The sequence below is a fragment of the Lacerta agilis genome, chromosome 6 (assembly GCF_009819535.1).
Source record: "Lacerta agilis isolate rLacAgi1 chromosome 6, rLacAgi1.pri, whole genome shotgun sequence".
In the NCBI taxonomy this organism is placed as follows: domain Eukaryota; kingdom Metazoa; phylum Chordata; class Lepidosauria; order Squamata; family Lacertidae; genus Lacerta; species Lacerta agilis.
In genome coordinates this window covers 23,722,955-23,747,406 of record NC_046317.1, presented here as the reverse complement: position 1 = coordinate 23,747,406, position 24,452 = coordinate 23,722,955, and the positions used below count along the sequence as shown (strand labels likewise).

The window sequence follows — 24,452 nt, the reverse complement described above, 5'->3', positions numbered from 1 at the left end:
TAGAAGCCTGTTCCCTAAATTCCAGTAACTGAACAGAATTTGTTTTTTAATTACTCTGGTTCAGTTCCCCCAGAAATAATAATATAACAGCAAACTTAAAAAAAACATAGCTTAGTAAATTTTTATGTTAAACTCTCTCCTGAAAAATTTCATCAAAATAAAATTAGAAGAACTTTACCAAGCTGAGAACTTAATCACTCACAAAAATTTTAAATCATCAGAGTAAAGTCCATCAGTTTATAAAAGCCATTATAAAAAAGATAAACCCATTGTATGTAAAAATGCAATCTTCAGATTTCAAGGGTTGAAGTCAAAAATGAAGGGTTAAGTCATACTCTTGAGTACACTAATTGAAATTAATGGGACTAACAAGTCCACTGATTAAATGAAATTTCAAACTGAGTCCTACTCTTGACAGTGTGTCTTTTATTTACAGTTAAGATAATGTCCTTTGTGATGTAATCACTTGACTACTAGTATATCAACTGAGCCCATCAAGTCATTGCATAAAATCTTCCCAATGGCTGTTGGGTAGTGATGCTTTCCAGGTGATGGGGTCTGAGCCGTATGTAGAATGAAAGGTACGGTAAAGGAATTTGTTTCATCATATGCTTCCTGAGATATTCATTATCCACAAACAACAATGTTTTAATGCTATTGGTAAAAACAAATCCAATTATTCATCAATACAGGAATGGAGTGCTATAGCTGTGTCCTGTGCTAGTAAAATTCTTCCTTTGAAGTATATGGAATTAACTGCTGTAAGTGATTAGATAATGAGCGAGATAGCCTGCTGTTTTCAATCATAGGATCTTAAGAGATGGAAGAGAGGTTTGGCATCATCTAGTTCAGCGCAACGCAGAATCTGTGGAGCAGGATGCAGCTATGCCATTCCCAATAGATAGGTTCCAGTGAATTGTCTGAAGCTACTGCCTTGCTTACCTGCATGTCAACCCCTCGGATATTTTTAAAATGGTTGCCACATGGCCTCTTAATCTTCTCAATGCCTGCACACCACTGTCTTAAACACCATTTAATGTGTTCTAGGTTATCAAGACACGAGAACATCCTGTGAAAGTCTGAATGGTCCGAACACCCCGATGTGAGGGTACGTAGTTAAAAGAGATTTGTGGTTATCTGTGGGAATTTTGAGTAATTGGCAGCTTTCTGTTAACAATATTTCCTAATGTGCAATTTCGAGCTTTTTGTGCATGTGCATACTTAAATAAAAATAGCACGTATTTTCAGGATCAGCTTCTCAATTCCACCCTAATTGGAGGTGTTAAATGTAATGAATAATTGCAAACACTGCTCAGATATGGAGGGTGACATCTACTTGACATTTTGAAGGAAGTTAAAATGTGGGAAATAAATTCTACCCATGGAAGAATTCTTGTGTACATACAGCCATTAATGCGCATCATAGCTTAGAATCTGACCATTTTGTGGATTTTTATTACTTGCATATTTTCCATTAATGTCTCCTAATGTGATTTTAAAACTATATTTAGCTAGTAGGATGGGGAAGCTCTTCAAAATTTGGTGTGCATTGCTTGTTATCCTTATGAAAAATCAACATTTGACCAATACTTTCTGATAATTGGTTAAAAGTTTGATTCCTAATATCTCTTTAATTACTGTTGAATAGAAAAGCAAATATATTTCCATATTCATTAAGGACTGTTAGTTTTGATTAAGGTATTATGCACACTTTATAGTAAATCTTACTGACCTTACAGTGACTTCTGATGCATAGGATCAGACCGTACAGTACAGACTATCATTCTCATACAACACCATTGTTCTTTATGTAGCTGGAAGGGATCAGACTTGTTTGAACCTGTTTAGTCCTCAGAAGCCTAGCTTGCTTAAAAAAAAAAAAAAAGAAGCCTAGCTTGCTTATTCTGAACTTCGTTATCATTGCTTCCCTGTTTGTTTGTTTGTTTGTTTGTAGTTTTGTGATGGATGCAGATGAACACCCTCCCTTGCATTGTGATGACTCTCGTATGAAATACGACCACAGCAAGAAACTGTCAGGTATACATTGTCACACATCTTATCGTCCTCTGCAATATTATCACTAATTCCTCTGTCCGTTCCCTGTTCCTGTCTTCGTATCGTTGCACATTTGCACCCTGGTATTGTGCTATGATTGCTAGGTTCTCTTAAGATGATAAATGGATGTAAACTTTATCAGAGCCAAGAAGCGATCTGGTGAATGCTGTTACAGAGGAACTTGTAGCAGAAAGAAGTTGGGCATTTGATGTACTTGGTTGGTTCATATGTACAGGTTTATTCTTGTTTTGAATTCCAGCCAAACTTGTTTTTCTTAAATAATTGATCTCATTCAAGCTAGACGAAAGCAGTATGGAGGTTAAAGAGAGAGAGTTTTGTTAGGTTTTTATGGCTAGGATCCAAGAAACTGCTTGGGATCATGCAAGGGGCATGCACTAGCCTGCCTGGTTTTTTGATGGTGAACATCCGATCCCTATATCACAACCTGTTTCTGAAATGCCCCTCAGTTTCAAAAGCAATTTGCTTTAAAGCAAGAGAATAGAGGGATGTTGGTAGAGAAATGCAAGTCTCACATAACAGATGTAGGTTTCTGGTTCTTTGGATCCCGGCCCCTAGCTTTAACTCACAATTTTGTGGGGCGTGAGGAGTAATTGTGGACATGGCTTGCAGCAGCCCAACAGAGGATAAAAAGCGTACTTCATAACAGTGTGAGAGACTGCCCGGTGGCTCTAGTGCCAGGCAACTGAGTAAGCTGTCCTTTAAGGGGGAGCAGATGCGAAAAATGTGTACATTGTCCTGCAGCTGAAGATGTAATGTGTGTGATATCTTTTGAAGCGGGTCAGGATTAGCCTGGCTTATCAAAAATAGATTTGTTGTGGAAAAGAGCAGTGCATTACAGAATGCTAAGCCTCAGAACAGGAACACTGCATTTAGATTAAACAACTTTCAGTAGCTTTCAGCTGGTTAAGTATAATGAACATGTTCATTGACTCTCAAGTAGTTCACAGATGAAAGCATATTTTACCAAAATTAAAGGTAAAGGTAAAAAGGTATGGTAAAGGACCCCTCAATGGTTAAGTCCAGTCAAAGGTGAATATTGGGTGCGGCACTCATCTCACTTTTCAGGCCGAGGGAGCAGGCGTTTGTCCACAGACAGCTTTCCGGGTCATGTGGCCAGCATGACTAAACCGCTTCTGGCACAACAGGACACTGTGACGAGTGCCAGAGCACATGAAAACACTGTTTATCTTCCCACTGCAGCGGTACCTGTATATCTATTTGCACTGGTGTGCTTTCAAACTGCTAGGTTGGCAGGAGTTGGGACAAAGCAATGATGGGAGCTCGCCCCATTGTATGGATTCAAACCGCTGACCTTCTCATCGGCAAGCCCATGAGACTCAGTGGTTTAGACCACAGCACCACCCGTGCCCTTAACACACACACATAGTATATGTATATTTTTATTTCAGATATTTTTTCCATTAAACCCTATTGGTATGACACCAACAGCCCTTTGTAAAATAACAGTATGAAAGTAAGATAACAGGGTTACAGCATTTTTCTGAGCTTTAGAAAGAATAATGTCAATTCCAGGGGTGGCTATACTGTGGCCCTCCAAGCGTAGTGAATTAATCAAAATGATCAAGAGGTGGAGCAACCACCCTATGAGGAAAGTTGGCCGCATTTGGGGCTTCTTGGTTGTGCGAAAATTCATGTAAGAGGTGACATGATAGAAATATACAGTGGTCCATCGCAAGACAAATGTCTCGCTAGACGAAAAAATCACTAGACGAAAGGCATTCGCTGACGAAAGGGTGACTCACAAGACGAATTTTCCTATGGCCGTGACTCGCAAAACGAAAACGTAAAACCGCGCTTCCTCCGACCGTGCTTCGCAAGACGAAATTTCCACTATACGACAACACTCGCGGAACGAATTAATTTCGTCTTGCGAGGCACCACTGTATAACATTATGCATGGCTGAAGAAAGGACAGAGAAATTTTTTTTTCCCTCATAAGACTTGAACTCATGGACTTCCACTGAATCGGTATATTGGAAGGTTCGGAACGGGGAAAGCAAGTACAGTGTGTAGTTAAAAACTATGGAAGTTGCTCCCACAAGAGGCAATGATGGCCACCAACTTGGATGGCTTTTAAGAGGGATTTTCAAGGAGGCTTTTATGGATGGCTTTTAAGACAAATTTATGGAGCATAAGGCTGTTGATGGCCCACTCTGCCCTCCTGGTCAGAGCCATTATGCTTCTGAATACCAGTTGCTGGAAACAGCAGGAGGCGAGAGTGCTGTTGTGCTCAGGGTCCCGCTTGCAGGATTCCCACGGCATTTGGTTGGCCACTCCTGAGTACAGGATGCTGGACTTGATGGGTTGCTGGCCTGGTCGAGCAAGGCTGTTCTAATGTTGTTGGACTTCAGTTCCCATCAGTCTCAGCCAGCATGGTCAATGGACAGGGATGATGGATTTCGTAGTCCCAACAGCATAGGTAGGGTCACAGGTTAGCCTGCTCTAGTTGTGTTACAGGGAACAGTCATGTAACACAGAACAATTGTCTAACAGAATTAGGGTACCTTGTTTGTGTTGCCTTGGTTTTTGCAGAAAATGTAATATAACATCCTTGCCATGCCATCTAGTGATAAAGAGTATGAAAAGCAGTGACTTTTGAATTCAACAGCTCTAGGTAATAGTGCAAATCTGCTGCCTGCTTTGTTTCCAAGCCCACCTTTTGTCTCTAGAAAATATTTTTAGTGACTGACATAGCCTGGTCCTTGACATCCTTTGATGGTTAGTTTGTTGTGTGCTGGTAACATAGACAATAGAGATGTTGTTTAGTGTAATCTGATCTACCAACCTGATAGCTCATAGAAGTGCTTTGAAAAAGTTGTTGCCATTGCACCCTGCTATTTTGGACCAAAGCACAATAGTATATCCTTGGAATATAGACTATTGCAACGCAAGGTGGGAAGGCAAAAAAAGAAAAACTGGTAAAACCCTCATCCTCACATACAGAGCAAATGAAATGTAGACAAAAAAGGCCTGAACCCTGTCCCCAAAGAATCATAGTTTTAAAAACGTAAAAAATTGGGAGGGGCAGTGGGCCTTGGCAAGACACCAAGGGAGAACTCTTGGGGTGCTATGCTGCCAACAGGTGCCACATTGGAGACCCCACCTGTAGGTTCTTAAGCAATTAGTTCTAATCAGACTATAGAAAAAAATAATCTTAAACATTGATTCACTCTTTGGAGGAAAAATGCAGCTCAAATGCGTGCACTGATTGGATGTAATTAACACTCCTTTGCGTTTCTGTGCTGTCTTTCATAAAAATTAATTGATGCTATTTGCAACTTGCAAAGGGCTTTTTATTTTCTCTACCTCTTTATTGAACCATAGCAAACTCCTAACTAATGGTATTTTTGTGAACTATATAGCAAGTGGGTGCCATGAGTACTCATTGAGTAAAGTATGCTATAGTGTTTCTATATACGGTCAAGTAGAGCTCACTAAGAATAAGGTCCTGTGTGCGCATAGGCTGTGATCAAAGTCCACTTCACACTGGGCTGGGGTTGAATTAGGTAGAGGTCTCTCTCTTCCCAGCACAGCATTCTCTGCTGGCATTGGAGTTCCCCTCTCCCACCTGCTGAATTGGGATGCAGGTATTGCCAGCCAAAACAGGGAGGGTCCAAGCTGGCCCCATTGTTATCATTTTATGGCATCAGGCAACTACAAACTGGAACAGTGATGCACATGCCCCGAACCTTCCATCCAGCCAGTATGCTGCTGCTGCCCAGTCAGGGTTCCTACCTGTTGGCACTTAGCCCTGTTGAACTCTGGTCTTGCTTGTGTTTAGGATTGTGCTGTGCATTAATATTATTACTGTTTGTTCTGCATACCAGAGGAATGTTTCGTGTTCCTGCATCTCCCAACATAACAGGAGGTATATAGCATGTGCCTTGAGCTGTACTGATGGAATAGAACTGGCCACTTATTTTCAGATGTCAGCCACTGACATTCTTGTTCTGTGTGATGAGTATTCCAATGGAATGTGCATGTAGTAGAAGTGTTGTAACAGTTTTATTTATTTTTAAGAGAAAGTCACGTATCCATATAATCCATGGGAGACTTTTCATTTATTTATTTACTTTAATTTATTATTAAAGATTTTCCTTGTTTACAATGCACATGCATTGCCTCTTTCTTCAGGTTGCATTTTCTACAGATCAGTTACATTTGTTGTGGAACATTGGTGTTATATGCAGTATTGGGTTGTTTAGGACTAAGATAGTTTATGCTAATATTTAATTTCACTATTGAAGTGTTCACTTTGCAATAATGATATGTAACATATTAATGAGAAAGTGTGTTTTTTAATTTCTCAACAGGAGCAAGTACAGATATTGAACAGCTTTATCAAGCGGTGCCACAGCTTGCAAATGTGTTCAGAATTAAGGGGAAAATTGGTGAAGGTAATAATCATGATAATTCTTGCTTTTTATCCTGGAAAATGTTGCTTAACGTGTCCTTGTGAGTGGTATTCAACTACGTTTTATTCAGAGTAGACTTGAAATTAAGGGACCCAACTTGGTCATGTTCATTAATTTCAGTAGATGTACTCCAAATAAAACTTAGTTGAATGCCACCCGGTCTGTCCACTGGTGGGAGCCTGTGTGACTGTATCCTTATTCATACAGAAAAGTTCCCTGTATGCAGGGAATAGTTTGTGTGTGCGGGGGCATTCAGGGAATCTTTTTGTGGAGTATTCAGCCACACATGAGCCCGTGTGAGCCCCCACTTGCAGTTGGAGGTGCTATGGTCCAGAAACAGGCTTAACCATTTCATCTGTCATTTTTGAGGGCCAGACCACATGGTTGTCCTAATGCTTGTTCCATGAGAAGAATGTCTGGAAAAATGCATATGGTTGCAAAGCATCCAGCTTCGTGCCTGCTATCATTTTTTTACATTATCCAGCAGCAGCAACAGGATATGTGAATGGTTGCTTGTTTGGAATCTTACCCAGTATTCTATTTAGATGTCCTCCCTTATCTTCCACTACCTCTGCTAAAAAAGATCTCTTTAGATGAACATGGGGAAGAGGAAGTGCCAACAACTCTGGAGGGAGGTGGGAGCATCTTGGTTCCTCTGTTTGATAAGTATGTCTTCTAGCTTTCAATTACTTAGTCAACAGGTGCTAGATATAGGAGAAGGACAGTTGTCTGGCAACCTAACTGCATTGTGCTACCAATTCAACCCACAACTGATTTTTTTTAAAAAAATATTTAATGTCAACATACATCTTTTGCTGGAGTGGAATCTTTAGCCCTGTCCAGGCATTCAAAGAATGTTTGAGGATGTAAAGTATGTAGAAATTGTGTGTGTGTGTGTGCTGTCCCCACCCTCAATAGTCCTGGTGTGCTCCACTCCTGACCTTTCTGGTGCTTAGAAACCTCCCCACGGTTGAGAACTTTGTGTTATCAGAATCTCCAGTCCTGCAGAGGTTTCTAAGCCTAGTTTCCTGTAAGTGATAATAAATGCTTTGGACTACGCAAATGTGTCAAATGGACTGAGCACATAGTATATTTTATTTTATTTATTTAATAAGAAAAGACCTTTTTTTACCTCTCCACAAGATACTCCCTTTGAAGATTCTTGTAAAGCTTTTGCCCCGCTTGAGAATCTCTTGTCACATTTAACCCAACAGATAAATTATTCAGTCTTATCAGATGGTATTCCTTTTTAATGATCGCTCTGAATTTCTGAAATACCTTTATTCAAAATGTAACTATTCACTTAAAACAGTACTCTATATTCTTTTCTCCTTGTTCCCCTAACAGCACAACATTCACAAAGTCTTGTCTCTAAATACCGCTGCTCTCATGATTATGTACCCCAATTGTAGCTTTATGGAACTGTGGACTGTCAGCATGGAAGCAGATCTGCTTTACACGAAATTTGCTTTCTCTTGTAGCTCATGAAAGTTCAATGTATACTAAAGAAATTTTGCCTTTTTGCAGGTACGTTTAGTTCTGTTTACCTGGCCATAGCCCAGCTACGAGGAGGCCATGAAGAAAAAGTGGCTTTGAAGCATTTGATTCCTACCAGTCATCCTGTACGAATTGCTGCTGAACTTCAGTGTCTTATAACAGCAGGGTAGGTTCAGAAATGTACCAAGTTCTTAAATTTACAGGAGAATCGCTTTTTGAAGCCTGGTCACATGGCCTTATATGATCTGAGGAAGCCTACCTGTAGAGGAACATGCCTGAAATTTTAATAATGTGGTGGGCCCATGCTCACAACACATCAAATGTGGCTCATAATGTAATCAGTTTTCTAGAGAAGTATGTTACGATGTAGGGCTGTTAAGCTTTTTTAGTGTGCCATTTAAGGGGACTGCTAATGCAATCTGTCATAAATCCTACTGCCTTCACAAATCAAGGCTCTGTAATTTTGAAAATGCTTGCATTGCATGACTCGCTTTTTTTACACAGTTCATGCTGAAATTCATTTTAATTTGCATCACCATTTTTATTTCTGTTTGCCATGACGAGGAGATATATTGGGCACTGTATACCAATGCTACTCCTATCACAGGGAAAAAAGTATCAGCCAGCGTTGCCCACATAACTGTCCGAGCCCATCTTCAGAGCTACAATTACATTATTTAAAATTTATGCTCTACCTCAAGGGGAGTGAATGCTGACATCCGTCTAATATGGCATTCTGCACTCTTTCTGTGCCATAGCATACATATAGCCCTATGTACTGATTAGTAACTATGTGTTAGAGGTAACTGTAGAGGTAACTGTTTCTAAATGAAAGGTTTTAAGAAATGGAGTATAGAGAGAGAATAATGCTAGCAAATGTTGAATACATGGGCTTAATGAGAGGATTTGTATGTTTTTTTTCCCTTGTAGGGGACAAGATAATGTCATGGGAGTTAGGTACTGTTTTAGAAAAAACGATCATGTGGTTATTGTTATGCCATACCTGGAACATGAATCCTTTTTGGTGAGTTACAAATCCCTTGTATTATAGGAACTAAACACGCTTAATTGCAAGTTGCTGCACAATTATTTATTCTGGCATTCTTACAGGACATCTTGAACTCTCTCTCCTTTGAAGAAGTAAGAGATTATATGTTTAATCTCTTCAAAGCTTTGAAGCGTATTCATTACTTTGGCATTGTTCACCGTGATGTCAAACCCAGTAACTTCTTGTACAACAGGCAAATGAAACGGTACGTCTGCCCAAGTTTGACACTGTTATGATCTTCTGTAGTAATACATTTCTTAAGCATAACAAACTGCCATTTCCCATTGTCCAGCAGTATGCCATGTAAAGGCTATACGAGATGTTCAGTGCCAAGCTCAGGGCTGTGATCTGCTGCTAAGTATAGCATATTTTACAATGGGAGAGACAGAATGCGTTAAACCATGCGCTGCCTGTCAGGCCAGGTCCAGACCAGTATTTGAAGCATCTAGGGGTTTTCGGGGAAAGTAATTAAAGAGTTAAATATGTCCTGCTGTTTCTCTGCTGAACGCCCCCCTCTAACCCAAAGTTTTATAAGTATTTGTCAAAGGGGGCTCTCACAATGGGTCTGAAATATATATTTGTCACATCTTCTGTAGGATATAAGACCATGCAGGGATGCTTCTCACCCTAGTCAGTGAGAGAGAGACTAGTATAGCCTCTGTTGAGGGTTTGCTGCTTCCTGTTTTTCTTTAGTAGTATTCTCTAGTCTAGATAATGCACCTTGTCAAAACGGAGAGGGCTCCCTTGTTCCAATTAAGGAGCCAAATTATGTGCACTTTAAAAAAAGAATTAAAATCCTCGGAACACAGGAATGCAGGCCACCCCTTTTACATGCTGCTATAGCACAACCAAACTTCCTTCAGGATAGCAGCTAAAGCTCATGGGGTTCTAACATAACAGTATTGCAGCTGAGGTATGTATTAAATCGTTTACAAATTGTGTGTTCTCAAATTGTCTTTTAGGTATGCCCTGGTCGACTTTGGTTTGGCACAAGGAACTCCTGACACAAAAATAGAACTTCTCAAAGTTATCCAGTCGGAAGCCCAACAGGAAAGTTGTGCATGGAATAAGCCTCAGATAACTTTGGGATCCCAGGTTTCAGATACTGCTAGAGCACCTAGGCAGCTAGTTCGTCAGCCAGCTGCAAGAACAGCTAATAAAAGGCCTTGTTCCCTTTCCCAAACACAGATTAAACAAGGACAGAAAAGAAAGGTTCTGTGCTTCTTCCTTAATTTTGTTGCGTGAATTCGTTTAATGAGCCGCTTCATCCACCAGGGGGAGATGTAGTACCAAAATAAAACTTCAATCTCCTTTTTCGAAATCTTTGTGCTTATGTAAAGAATTCCCCCCCCCCAAAAAAACCCCTCCATCTAACTTACAAAATAGGAATTAGTTTCTGTGCGGCAATGGTTTTTGCACAACTTTTGTATGAGGGCATTGCCCAAGAGACTTTATTCCAGACTAGCTATTGCAGGAATGACTAAAATCCTGGGGCTGGTTCTTGCTGTCACAAACATTTTTCCATAGTCAGGTGCACTACATTTGACTGAGTGTACATGTGCAGATTGGAGAGCTGTAATCACTTGTAGCTTCTTGCCATCTAAAAATGGTGGGAAGACTGGATATAGGCATGACAAGATGCATTAGATATGACAAGAGTACACCTGCACTGAGATGCCAACCCCAGGTGCCATCTTCAGTCAATAAACTAACTCTGAATATGCTGGCATTTTGATATGTTTAACTATCTTGCTGCTTGTCCAGTCAGTGTAAATTAGAGCAGCAGGATGAATTTTCCAGGTTACATTTTATTAGAATTTCCTTGTAGCCTTGTATGTATTTCAGATCAGTTATCCTAAACTGTTTTCAAAATCAGGGTCTAAGGTTAGAAATAATCTTACTAAGATTATTTTTAAGAGAGCTTTGTTGGTAGATCTACTGTAATACAGTCCTAAGCAAGTTTACTCATAAGTAAGTCCTCTTGAGTTTAAAATGGTTTACTCCCAAGCAAGTATGCGTAGGACAATAAAAAAATTCCTAATGCTGAAATCCTAGCCCCACTTAACTTAGGAGTGCCATTGAATTCATTTAGGACTCACTTCTGAGTAGACGTGTTTAGGATTACACTGTAAGCCCCTAATGTGCAAGCTGATGTTTATGAATGACACTGAATGTTTTGATTTTGCTAACTTTCTTCCGTCCCTGAACTGAGAGCAGTGGTGGGGGAATCAACCTTATCTGTTAGTTCAGTAGATTGAGCAGGTGGGGGGGGGGGGGGTCGAAGTGTATCCATGTATAAAACCACAAATGCAGTGTTAGGAAATCAGAAAGTCAGGGCCGTTGTGTGTTTAGTGTTGCTAAGCCCTTTTAACTGACTGAGCATCTCCATATAAGGAGAATTTACATGCCAGTTAGAAAGTTGATTCACTCCCCAAATGAATTTTCTTCTCCCCTGCAGAGGGCTAATTCTGTCACCATGTTAGATTAAATTTTTAGATTTATAGTTTAGCTCCATTATCTCAACAATAATATTTCTCGGCATAAAATTCAGCCTCCTTTCTCCAAATTGTCAGGACATTCTGAAGTCATATATCAGATTTTTGAAAGTGTAGCATTACCCAGCTGAATCTTGCTGGAGGACTACTGTGAATCTGGATGAGAAGCATTCATCCTAGACTGTGTTCTCTTTGCAGTAAATTAGTCCCGTGAGAGAGCTTATATACAGCTTTTTGTTTTTGCGCTATCTCGCTTTTTAAAAGCCATGCCACAATTGACCGTGTGTTAAAGATGGAATCCTTATTGTCCTCTTTTTGACATTGCAGGAGGGGCTTGAGAGCCTTCACGTTCAACGCTCTGTCTTTGGGGAGAGGAATTTTAATGTCCGCAGTTCTGCGTCTCAAGACAATTCCACAGTTAAAGTAAGCATTGCTGGTTAACCACAGATAAATCAACTGCATATTCAGCAGCACGTTCAGTGTTTATCGTTTTTTAAGGCTACATAGGTCAAGTTTGCTAGGCAGATGTGGAATGTGGACTGCACTTGTTGGCACAATGCCTATTTTGTATTACTCTGGTGGTGGTTTTTACCCAAACCGCTTGAAAGCCAGTAGATGTGCTTGCAGCATGCGTGTCTTCTCATTGGAACCTTTTCTTCTTTGTAGCTTTGTTGTTGTTCAAGCAATGTACTTGTCTAGCTAAGAACGATCAGGCATGTGAAACGGTATTTTGTGAGTGCCCTTTAACACAGAGGCGAAAGGTCTAATAATAATCCTGCTCTGCTTTGCTAGGTATTACGCAGATATAAAGTAGCGCAGATCCGCTGAACTGAATTGGGCAACTTTGTCAGGACTGTTTTTACTCTGCAGTAGAACAGTCTTGCAATTGAGTACACAAAAGTTACTAGCCTACATGCAGTTTGATTATCATCCCTTTTGTCCACATGGCTCAACAGGGCCTTCTGAACAGGGCCTTCTCGGTAGTTGCGCCTGCCCTGTGGAACGCCCTCCCATCAGATGTCAAAGAAATAAACCAACTACTGTATCTGATTTTTAGAAGACATCTGAAAGCAGCCCTGTTTAGGGAAGTTTTTAATATTTGATGTTTTTATCATGTTTCTAATATTCTGTTGGGAGCTGCCCAGAGTTGCTGGGGACGGGGTATAAATATATTATTATTATTATTATTATCAACAACAACATTAGCCATTAGACACACTTTGATGGCCTGAAAAGTGAGGAGAGAGAGGTGTTTTGTAGACAACTGGAGATAATACAGGAGCATCAGTATTTCTGTTGAATAATATTCAATGATCGCTAACCTAATGAATAAGAATTGCTTCTAAGCAAAGAGGTATGAAAGTTCTTGTAAATTGTAAGAGAATTAGTTCCCCCTTTCGTCTCTATCTATCAGTGCATGGTGCCCCAGCACAGAAAAAGCTGGCCACACTTTAGTCCCTTTGAAAGCAACAAGACAACTTTGCCACAGATATAGCGCTGAAATAGATTTGATGTCAGATGCCCACAAAATGGCAGCTTTGTGTTGAATTCCCCCTACTTTTCTCCATAACATGTAAGTTCCCAGGTCATGTGTTTACTCACCCCAGTGGCACCGGGTAATATAGAACATTACGGAGGGACAGTGGTACAGTCATACCTCGTGTTGCGTTAGGTTCATGTGTCTTTTCGGCTTGCGAACGCGTTCTTCGCGCACATGCAGAAGCATTCTGTGCGCTTCGCACATGTGCAGAAGCACTCATCGCTCTCCATGCTTGCGCAGAAGCACTGCTCTAGTTGCAGACTTTCAGGGTGCGAACGGCACTCCAGAATAGATTGTGTCCGCAGCTAGAGGTACCACTGTAGTTGAAATTGGATTTTTGGTTTTGGCAGCAGCCTCTGTTGAGCATCACCTGGTTCCTGTATAAAGCCCTTTAGTGTAAAAATGACTAACCTTTTGTTCAGATTCTGGCCTAGAGTTTACATCTCTATAATTTTATAATATTAATGTATTCTAGATATTAACACAAGTTATACCTTTTCCTTGAAACCCACTAAATTAGAATTCTTATAATACCTTGTTAGGTTTAATAGCCATTGGGATTTAACGCTCACAAGTATGAATTTGGCAACCTGCCTTTAAAAATGCTACCTAATAGAACTTTTACGTCTTTGAGGGCAGCTAGAGTCAAAATTGTGTTTAAATGTGTCTTGGATTAAAAAATATAATTTATATTGCAGCTCATAAAGCAGCCTAGGGTGACAGATATTGCAGCTAGAAAATTATTGGCGAAGAAGAAGACAACTTCAGCTGTGACTAATGGCTTAGTGAAGAAAGCTGCCAGCAGTTGTCCAACTAATGTGACCTGTGACTGTTATGCAAAAGATAGAGTCTGCAGTGTTTGTCTTTCAAGGTAATTAGCTTTGATGCAATCGCATTGCTGGCAAGAAATGATTAAAGAAAAAACGTTTGTCCAATTAATCCATGTTTAGTGAAGCACAAGATAATATTAGATCTTTGCAATGCAACAGCAGATAAATATTCCAAAAGCTCATTTTGGGCAGCCTATTTTAGGCAGGTGTTTGTTTTCACAACTAGATTTTCAGCACCCACAAATTCTGACTTGGTGCATTTGTTTAAATGTTTTCTGCAGAAGGTTTTCTTTATAATACTGTCAACACTTTCTGTGCAAGGCTGCAGAAAACCACTTGATCCCTCTTAAGTTTCAACTCTATTCTGTGACACAATCTCCACTGTGTCCAACACCAGAAAGCTGGTCCAGTGTTATAGAACACTCACTGGAGTTGGAAGCACAATGTATTGTCACAGTTTCAGAGGGCCGGTTGTTATGCCTTGGTTTGTAAATGGGTCGAGGTCAGTGGTTCCCAATTGGTGGTCTGTGGACCCCAGGGGGTCTGCATATGCCACTCAAGGGGTCCATGGCACCATTCATGTGACAAAAACTACCATAGTGATATTAAAATTTTCCAAAGTTGGGGGTTCATGACTTGGCTGTTTGAAAAACAGGGGGTCCTCTCTACTCAGCTAATCGGAGACCAGTGGTATATAACTATGTCAAAGATATCTGCTGGCAACATGCAACAGTTGAAGATGTACTTCTGGTGTTTTGTGCCCTGCTAGCCATCTGAGATTGAATGGGATCTGCATGCATAAGCAAGCTCCTTGTGATCATGGTGTGGCAGCTAGCTGCAAATCCCCTGCACACACGTAGTTCTCAGTCTCTGATATCTGGAGGAATATGATTCCAGTTCTAAATTTGAAAGGTGTTGCAGCCATCTCATCGGGAGGAATTAATGAGACTGGCATTCTATTACTTTACAAAATGCTTACTCATGTTGCCACATAAAGTCGTAGTGATTGGTTTCTTTTCTGTCTGACCCCAAAAAGCTCAAACTCTGCTGTTATTTGCTAAATGTGCTTTTCATGTTTTAATCCCCAAGGCGTCAGCAGGTTGCTCCAAGGGCTGGTACACCAGGATTCAGAGCACCAGAAGTGTTAACCAAGTTTCCAAATCAAACTACAGGTGCAGTATAACAAATTGAAAATGTATATTTCCATGCACTAGATACCACTATAGATCTTCCAGACTGTATGTAGTTGGACTGTTATCTAAAAAAAAGCTATTATAAAACACATTTCTTTATTCCAAGCTTCTTACCTGAAATAAAAATAAGTTAGGTGTATACCTAACATAGATAGCTATTGTACTACCAACTTTACTTTATGCTTGTGAAACATGGACTAATTATAAACGCCATCTCTAACTCTGAAAGATTCCATCAACGGTGTCTCTGAAAAATTATACATATCACTTGGGAAGACAGGTGAATTAATGTCAGTGCACTGGAAGAAGCAAAGATCACCAGTGTCGAATCAATGATTCTTCAACATCAACTTTGTTGGACTGGTCATGTTCAGATGCCTGATTATTGTCTCCCAAAGCAACTACTCTATTCCCAACTTAGGAATGGAAAGTGAAATACAACAAAAGAGGTTTAAAGACGCTCTCAGGGCAAACCCCTCCAAAATATACTATAAACACCACCAACTGGGAAACACTAGCCTGCGAGTGCTTCAATTGGAGAATAACTTTTACTAAAGGTGTCATGGAATTCGAAGTAGCACGAACTCGGGACGAAAGAGCTAAAAGGAGGAATCCTCACCGTTATCAAATCTCACCCGGAAACTTGTGTCCCCACTGTGGAACGACGTGTGGATCCAGAATTGGCCTCCACAGTCACTTACACACACACTGTTAAGACTATATTCATGGAAGACAAGTTATTGCCAAAGAAGAAGGACATAGATATTTACTATGATATTAGGAGTTAGCAGCATTTCTCTTTTAAATGGTGGGAAGTGGGCAGAAAGTTCCAACACTGAGGGTTTTGCGTCAGCTGAAGAATTTTTTAATGCCTCCCCACTGCTTATTCTTCAGGGATTGTGAGAGATCATATCCATCTTTGTATTCTTTTAGAGCAAGCATAACTAACATAATATGCTTGCAGCAGATTTTTTAAAAGATTACATGAAAAAGCTGACATTAGATATTTAATCTTTTTAAGCAGATGGAAATCTGCTCATGATGACTGGCAGGCATGGTCAAGTGACTTGCTAGGGGAAAAAACATCCTGCCCTCCCAGATTAGTCCTGTTTAATAGGCAAGAGCCAAGGTCTGTGAAGTCTAGGACTTTGTTTTTGTTTTGCTTTTAATGGTTTTTCTCTGCACCCTTACTACTTCAACTACAGTCTGATGGGCCCCAAGAAAGAGGCATTCAGGAAGGTTTGGGGGTAGGCATGGGAAGCCAGAACAGAACCTTCCCTTGCTTGGGAAGCCAGAACTTTCCCTCACCAGTTCAGTCCTGCGAGCAGCAATTCAGCAAATCCCAGTCTAGCAGCAAGTGTGATGTGGACCTGAAAAGATTCAACTAAGCTAGGGTCGGCATACGTCTGGACATAGCCAGCATTCAGGCCTTAATTCTGGATGTATGGCAGCCCAGTAGTGTTGATTTTGATGGATTCCATTAAAAATAGCTCAAAAACTCATTTTTTTTTTAATTTCACAAAAAAAATCTCAACATCTTTGCCAAGAAAAGCTCAACAGCTTTTGTGTCCGAATTTCCACTTTTCAAAATATGGCAACCGTAACTAAGCTATTCCAACCCTATCCACTTTGCCACACCGGTTTACTCCACCTCTTCTCTTTGATGTTGATCATACTTATAAATATATATGTTTCATCAACACTCCTCGCATGTCAAAGGCGACTATGGGATGCGGTGCTCATCTCGCTTTTCAGATGTAACCATATGGCAGTACAGCACTAGCAAAAATTAAGCACATTCAAGTTCCATTGACGTGATTTCATTGGTAGTTGTAAGCATGCACTTTTAGCTTTCTTTCACTGAAGTCAGTGAGACATAGACATACTTACCTTGGGATAATAGCCATAGAGTATGATGGCACAACATGGCAAATTAGAGCATATACTTTGTCCATTGCAATGGATCCCATGGGCTCTTGCTTTCAAGTGCTTTCCCATTTATGTGGGGGTATGTCTAAGAGTTCAGAACTGTCGTTTCCATTGAAGTGAATGAAGCAGCCCATACATGCAAAACTTTGGTTTAGGGGTACGCACCAACCACAGGATTCGGTTGAGACCTCAATGTGGTCCCTCATGAAACAGCCTGATTTGGCTCAGACAAATTCAAAGCTTTTCTGATTCAGTTCAGGCATCTATTTGAGTCTGCTATGTTCAGTGCACCTGCAGTTGTTACTGAGATTAACAAAAGCAAAAAACAGCTATAACTTTAGGGTTGCCATACGTCTGGAATGTCCCAGACATACCCGGAATACTGTAGTTGGAAGCAGTGTCCAGGCGAAAATCGGCAAAATGTCCGGGGAAATCCGGATGTATGGCAGCCCATGTTGGCAGTGTCATTTTTGCTGATTTTCCATACAGTTGGCTCAGAAATTGGCTCTTGTTTCTGGATTTTCACTTTTTGAAATATGGCAATCCTATTAACTTTGTTCTTTTATAACAGCAGTCCCATTTTGTAAATGGAGCAGTTTTATGCTGAGCAGAAAGTCTAACTCTGAAAGTAACTTTCTATAATACCAGTTATCATTGTCATGAGCAAATGTAAATTAAGATCAGCTTTCGATTTTTACTCAGTCTTTCAAACACACTGGCAGTATAAGTAATTGTAACTGAAGTTTGTTTTTAATTGCAGCAATTGACATGTGGTCTGCAGGAATCATATTCCTTTCTCTGCTGAGTGGCCGGTATCCATTTTACAAAGCGAGTGATGATTTAACAGCTTTGGCACAGATTATGACTATTCGTGGATCCAGGGAAACAATTCAAGCTGCTAAAACATTTGGTGTGCAGGTTTTGTATTTTGTGTGTGTGTGTGTGTGATTCAGTGTAAGTTCAGACTGTTTTGTAGCCATCCTCTTTCTGTAGATAATTTGTGTTTATATTCCCAGAGACTTTTGAATGGCATTGGAATTTATTGGTCTAAACACCAGAATCGGGCTGACCTCGTTAGTTTTAAATAATCCCAGTAGAAATTAAGCTTTATAGACATAGAGGATTGCTACCAAAGATGTGTCTGGTTGTTTTTCATCAATATATGAACTTCGGCTTTGCAGCAGCTCCTGGTCCTGCTCAGTGTTCTGAATTCTTCCCATTTTCCTCTCCTAAAATCTCCCATATAGTTACCTTCTTGCTTCAATCCTCTGTACCATTTCCTCTTTCATCCCTCCTGCCCTAGACTGTCCCCTGCAAATTTCCCATGGGCCTGATTGCCTTCTTGGACTCTTGCCACTTCCTTTTCTAAGCCCTGTGTGCTTGTCCTGGCACTTGTTAGGACAGTTGACCTCTCATCCCTTGGTGACTTGAAGGCAGTCCAGCAAATAGCTGCTAGCGCCTTCATTGTCATCACCACAACTTCCTCACAGAAGTTATTCCTTCATGCATCATCGTATAAATATTTATCTGGTATCTGTTACTCCTGATACAGCCCCTACTCCTACACAGCCCCTAGGAGTTGGCTCCTATGTCCCGTGCTGTGCTTGCAGGAAACAATTCACAGTGTTGGCTTAATGTTGTGTGCAAGCCCACTCTTGTTGGTTTCTTTCTCTATTTTAAACCATGAGCAGAACCCATGGCCTCTTCTGTTCATGGTTTTGGGGAAAACAATGAGCTCTGGTACACATGCAATGACAAGCCAGTGATGCAGGTTTTTTCCTCCAAGCATGGCACAGGTAGGGATAAAGTGGGGACATTTGAACAGTATTCACCAGCACACTGCACATTTACATTAAGCCATAGTTTATTTAAAATTATGGCTTTAATGTTAAGTGCAAACCAGTTTGCTAAGTGACAACTAGCTTATGTTTCTTGAAAGGTCAACAGTACTGTTTTAACGTATTGTATGTGTGCATCCACTGCCTGTGTTACAGTTTTATAATGTGTCTTCTGAAAGCTGTCGAGCACCCATTCTAACCACAGTGCTTTTCACACAGGTAAATCAATACTGTGTAGTAAAGATATCCCAGCGCAGGATTTACGAACGCTCTGTGAAAGGCTGAGAGGAAGCAAAACCAGCTTTGACGTCTTGACAGGTGATGGGCAGATCAACCTTTCTCAGGAACCTGCGTTACAAGCTGAAATCTTCAACATTTCAGAGCCTGCACTTCAGACATCTAAAAAGCACCTACAGTATCAGAAGCCAAGTTGTCATGAACGTGATGGCCTGGTTATTAGAACTTCTGAAAAGCCAGCTAATCTGGGATGGGACAAAGTCCCTGACGAAGCCTATGATCTTCTGGATAAACTGCTAGACCTAAATCCTGCTACAAGAATAACTGCAAAGGATGCCTTGCTTCATCCTTTCTTCAAAAATATTTAGCAGTGAAAAGATGCTCGGCTCTGTACCACCAGAAGCATTGGAAGTCACAGTTTCCTTATCTTTAAACGAAATCAAAATCCCTAGAGGGACATTATTTCCTCTAAATTGCTTCATAGCTACATCCAACTTGCGGAAACGAAACAAAACAAAAACCTTGTCAGCTATTAAACATACTGAAGTCCAAATGAAAGACAGACTGGGACAGATTTTTCCCCATGCTCTTACTCCATATATTTCTAAATAATTTTAATTTTGTTGTGTCGCTGATGGTGCAATCTGCAGATGCACTGAACCTCCATGAACCAGTTTGCAACCCACAGTGGTCCCAGTCTGGCCTTGGCACAAGACCTGCATGGGCTTCCTTTGGGCTGCCTCGTTCTTGACTTCTAGGAGCGCCGCTTCTTCTTAATCAGCTCCTAATACCTGTACAAATGTGCCTTTACTATGTGAAGGGTGCTAATGTGAGACTGATAGAGAAAAGATCACCGCTGTACTTCTAGGCTCGCAGTCCGATAAGTATACTTGAAAACTTGTCCTAGTCATCAAAACACATTCTCTCTTCGGAGGAAGAAACGGAGAATTCTGAAGTTTTGAGATCCCACAACAGTAGTTTCTAAAGGCTTTGGACTACAGCTTTTGAATGCATGCATTTTAGGTGGAACGAGAAGCAGCTGTGAACATGGTTACTTTAGTGTGTCCAATCCTAGCCAACTTAAAAGACCCACGTTTCCCTTCTTTCCAGGAGCTGGCAGGTGGGGAGTGATGCCTCTGCAGGTGTGGCCTCTCGGCCTCAGCATTTCTGTCGCTTACTGGAACATTTCGGGCAGAATGGTGGTTAGGACAGGGCAGTTGCAGCACCCTGGTGGAGCCAACCTGCCACTCCCGCTGGTGCAGCCATGCCACTCTGAGCTTGCTGCTCCCTTGCCTCACCCACATCAGCATTTCTGATGCCAGCTGGACAGATCTGCAGCGTTGCCCCTCCCTGCCAGCCGTTCCTGTTCCCTATCCATGTCACTATCAAGACTGAACAATTTTCATATAATTAAATGGCCATTCAGCTTAATAAGGCTTAGTGCTTGCCATAAAGATTTGCCTGCCCCTATCCCCCGAATTTTTGGAGTTTAAGGAAAATGTGGATTGTGTTCTTGTACTCTGAAAACTTCCACCTTTACTCCCTGCTCTGCTAGCATTTGAGATGGGTGCCAGTTGCTCCGCACTGTGTGCCGTGATATCTACATATGCTAGACCTGTTTATTTTTCTGCTTGTCGAGCACTAGCTTACGTTAATTTGTATAATGTGTACGATTGTCAGAACAATTTGATTTTCCTAGAATGACCAAAAGTAAACTTATATTTCATACACTATAAAAAATGGATATTATCGCACAACAATATGTTACAGGATTGGGGGTGTGTGTGTCTTATTTTTGTTCTTTGGTTGCAAAAAAGAAAAGAAAAAAGGACAGGCCCAGCCAGCAAATGTCCTACTGTAAATGACAGAGGCATCTTGCCTCTGATACTGGAGATAGTATACAACCACCTTGATGAGCCATTGATAGCTTTGATGTTTCATGAATTTGCCAAATCCTCTTTTAAAGCTACATCATTCACTACATTAAAGGCAATGTAAGATCAGCTAATAATTACATCATAAGCACTAATTGGCAGAACTGAATACCATAGTAGTGGATTTTCTGCTTCCCCAAGAGGTTGGCCTCTGAATGTCTAGCTTTTGTCACCTTGTACTAAAGATATATCCATTTAACTTCTGTGTTATCTCACGATTTCCCCCTAAAATTATTTTAATACGGAATACTAATGGCAGAGTCCTATAAATATCTACTGGGAAGTAATTTTCATTGAGTTCTTTGGGGCTTGCTCTCGAGTAAGTACATGGGTCTGCAAGCTTAATTTTTTTTTTTTACATAATTACATGCTCCCACACTTTTTAACATTTGCATCAAAACCTTTTCCATATAAGGTCTCTGGTACAGAAAAAAATAATTGCACAAAACTGCAGATGAAAAGCAGCTTCTAAATGGAACGATACTTGAATCAAGATCTTTGGAAGAGTGATGGTAAGTTGTTGGTGTGTGTGTGTTTTACTGCTTTTGGCACCAGCTGTTAGAGATAAATGTTTGCAGATGTCAGAATATTGATTGCAGAAAGTCCTGAAACCCACAAAACCCTGGGGCCTACGTCTTAGCAATTTCTGCTGTTTATGTAATTTCAGTGCAGCACGTCACCGAGAAGTTATTTATCTAAAGGAACTGTGGCCAAATTTGGCAAGCTGAGCCTTCTGCCAGTGTTTGTAGATGTATTATTTCCTCCTATGTTCTCGCATTGTGTCTGTGGCCTTACTAGAATATTAGTTAACGCCAAGCAAAAAGGACCACTTTCTATGCTAAGCTCTCAAAACTGAATAAGGAGGGTGGTGGGTTGTTTTGTTTTTTAATTTGTGTTTTTGCCTTTGGCCTTTTCACTACATATGGAAATGTTGCCAGTTTCAACTGGCTGAATATCCCAAAATTGGGCATGTGATTTTATACAATTGCATCTTGACAGATTCAAGTACCAACGCTCCCTCGTTGGGGGGGGGGGGGAGTGTGGAGTTAAATCCCTTTCTGCCTGTATTTGAGCAATAAAAACATTTCTTGGATGACTGAAGCAGGAGAGTTGCAGAACTGACTTAACCTTGCCTTGCTCTTAGATCACAGAGATAGTAGAGGGCAGGAAACAGTCCCCCCCTTCCCCCCATAACGTCATGGGGAGCTGCAACACCTTTTCTTTTAAAATTAACTGCTTTTTGCCTAGTCAGGACAGAGTAGCAAGGAACTGATGCCTTAAATACAGGGTGGGTGCCTGTGCAACAGACAGCTTCCCTTCCACTTTCCTCTCTGAGAGAATGGAGCAAAGTAAGGATATTTTTAACAAGTTGCTTCTCGCCTTAATTCCTGTACTGGCTGCTGGGTACAAGGGAGACAGCTCTGTTCTTCCTAACTTCAAACTAGGCAGAAGGGTACCTAGACACATTCCTTCCTTCACTAGGAGGTTTGTTTTATTTGTTCCATAAAAGTTATATGCTGCTTGATTGTAAGGGGGGGGGGCAACGACCTTAAAGCGGCTTACAAAAAAAGGTAATGCAATAAATGACCACTTTAAAAAAATTACAGCCGGATTTTAAAACATTAAATTAAAACCACAATAGAATAGACTTAAAACTCACATGTGTGGGTTAGATTGTCTAAATAAGAATGTCTTCAGCAGGCAACAAAAGGAATATGCAAAAGGCACCTGTTGAATATTGATAGGGAGTTTCAAAAGTGTTGGTGGCGCATCACTAAATTATCAAGTTGTTGCAGGTGCGGTACTGGCTAACGTGAATCATCTCGCAATCTAATAAGACTAGCTTAAGGGAAAGCGATGGCAAGAAATGGACCAGATTTGAAACGGTAGATTTGGGAATGCCAGGACCAGACAGCATTTTTAATTGGGGGAAATTCCTTGTAATAACATACAAAGTGTGTCTGGTGAAACTACATGTTAGGTGAGAGATCTGTTGACATGAATAGAAGCTCTGGGGAGGGTCCCTTCTAAATTGTTCTCCCTTCCACAGGCTGTTGTTTCCAAACAGCATGTAATATAAAATAGGTTTTGTATGAAAAGTATTGTGAAATTATTACAATTTTTACCCCCTGTGTATTCACCACCACCACCAGGAAAGCAAGTAAAAACAGATTCAGGGGCTGATATAGGTCAGGAAAATAGTGCAGGATTAAATGAACCTTACCTCCCCCCCACCCCCACCCCTCCATTCTCTGGCTTTCCTTCAATTCTGCTTCACTTGCATATTGAGTTCCTACAGCAGCTTGTTCATACAAAACAAAAATGTCAAGAGATGAGGATAGATCTCCTGCATTATATGTAGCTTGGTCCTACATGACTTCTTATTTATTGTGTTTAAAGAAATCAGACAGCCAAATGGAAGGGCAAAAATGGATAGACATAAAGAGCAGCATGAGAAACAAACAAAAAAACCTAGCACTTGCATCAGCCTTCACCAGACTGGTGCCCTCCATGCAGAAGATTATCAGAAGTTGGGAGGGACCGTTTTGGTAGGTTTGCCATCTTTTGAGAAGTAAAAATCCGGGAAAGTTGGGAAATCTCCCCCCTAAAGTTGGTAAAGTTGGTGAGCTTTTTTGGGGAAACCTGGACATTTTGCTGATTTCTGGAAATTTCCCCCTGGACACTAATTCCAACATGTCCGGGAAAATCTGGATGTATGGCAACCCTAATTTTGGATTACAATTCCCATTGGCCCTAGCAAGCACAAAGGTGGCACATTGGCAAAAAACAACAACCGCTTCCTGCTGAGTTGTTGAAGGCCTCATTTTATATCCAAGCAGACTGCAATCTGTGGGGTTCCCGTGAAATGCTTACTATCCTTATTCGAGACCATGTGACTGGAGTCCTCACTTTCGATATTTTATTTATTAAAGCTGCCTTGGGAGCAAGCCTTGGATCGCTTCCAAACCACAAATCGGGACTAGCTCTTCGAGCTCCAGGAAAAGTCAATATAGTAAGTAGCCCTGCACCGCACAGGGAGGAAACTGGTCTCTTGTGCCAACGAAAGGACCTAAACTGTCATATGGGCCCAAAGAGGAAAGCACAGAAAGCGTCCCTGATATTTAATACCTTTGACCAGTTCTCACTGTAGATTTGTACTAGAATGCTGTTGCCAGGACTGCAGAACTAAAGGAAGCCGCTCTCTGGCTTCTTCCACCAGCCAGGAAGAACATCGTGGCAAGACCAACCTGGCTCCGTCAACTGGCCAGTGAAAGCTTATTCCCGCACTCGCTTTCCTTTTCTCTCCCACTTCTCTTCCTTTTGTATCCTGTCAATCAAAAGGTCCTGTCTGAAGATGTGCAATCTTTTAATACAGAAGTTAATGTGTCTGCTAGATGG

General features: G+C 40.8%; 1 protein-coding gene across 3 annotated transcripts; it reads left to right on the top strand.

The window, feature by feature from the left end:
- Positions 1 to 466: 466 nt before the first annotated feature.
- CDC7 (cell division cycle 7) lies at positions 467 to 19,673 on the top strand. 3 transcript variants are annotated; one of them, XM_033151614.1, is made up of 13 exons: positions 467 to 581; positions 1,048 to 1,108; positions 1,955 to 2,037; positions 6,411 to 6,494; positions 8,040 to 8,175; positions 8,940 to 9,033; positions 9,120 to 9,262; positions 10,020 to 10,269; positions 11,880 to 11,975; positions 13,791 to 13,963; positions 15,012 to 15,094; positions 17,805 to 17,954; positions 19,102 to 19,673. In XM_033151614.1, exons 3-13 carry the CDS (start codon positions 1,962 to 1,964, stop codon positions 19,485 to 19,487), a joined length of 1,671 nt encoding a protein of 556 aa, XP_033007505.1. In that variant the 5' UTR covers positions 467 to 581; positions 1,048 to 1,108; positions 1,955 to 1,961; the 3' UTR covers positions 19,488 to 19,673. The 3 variants fall into 3 exon arrangements, with proteins under 3 accessions (XP_033007505.1, XP_033007504.1, XP_033007506.1); XM_033151613.1 differs by having other exon boundaries at positions 1,048 to 1,112; XM_033151615.1 differs by having other exon boundaries at positions 470 to 581; positions 1,048 to 1,112; positions 10,020 to 10,103; positions 11,876 to 11,975.
- The last annotated feature ends 4,779 nt before the right edge of the window (positions 19,674 to 24,452 follow it).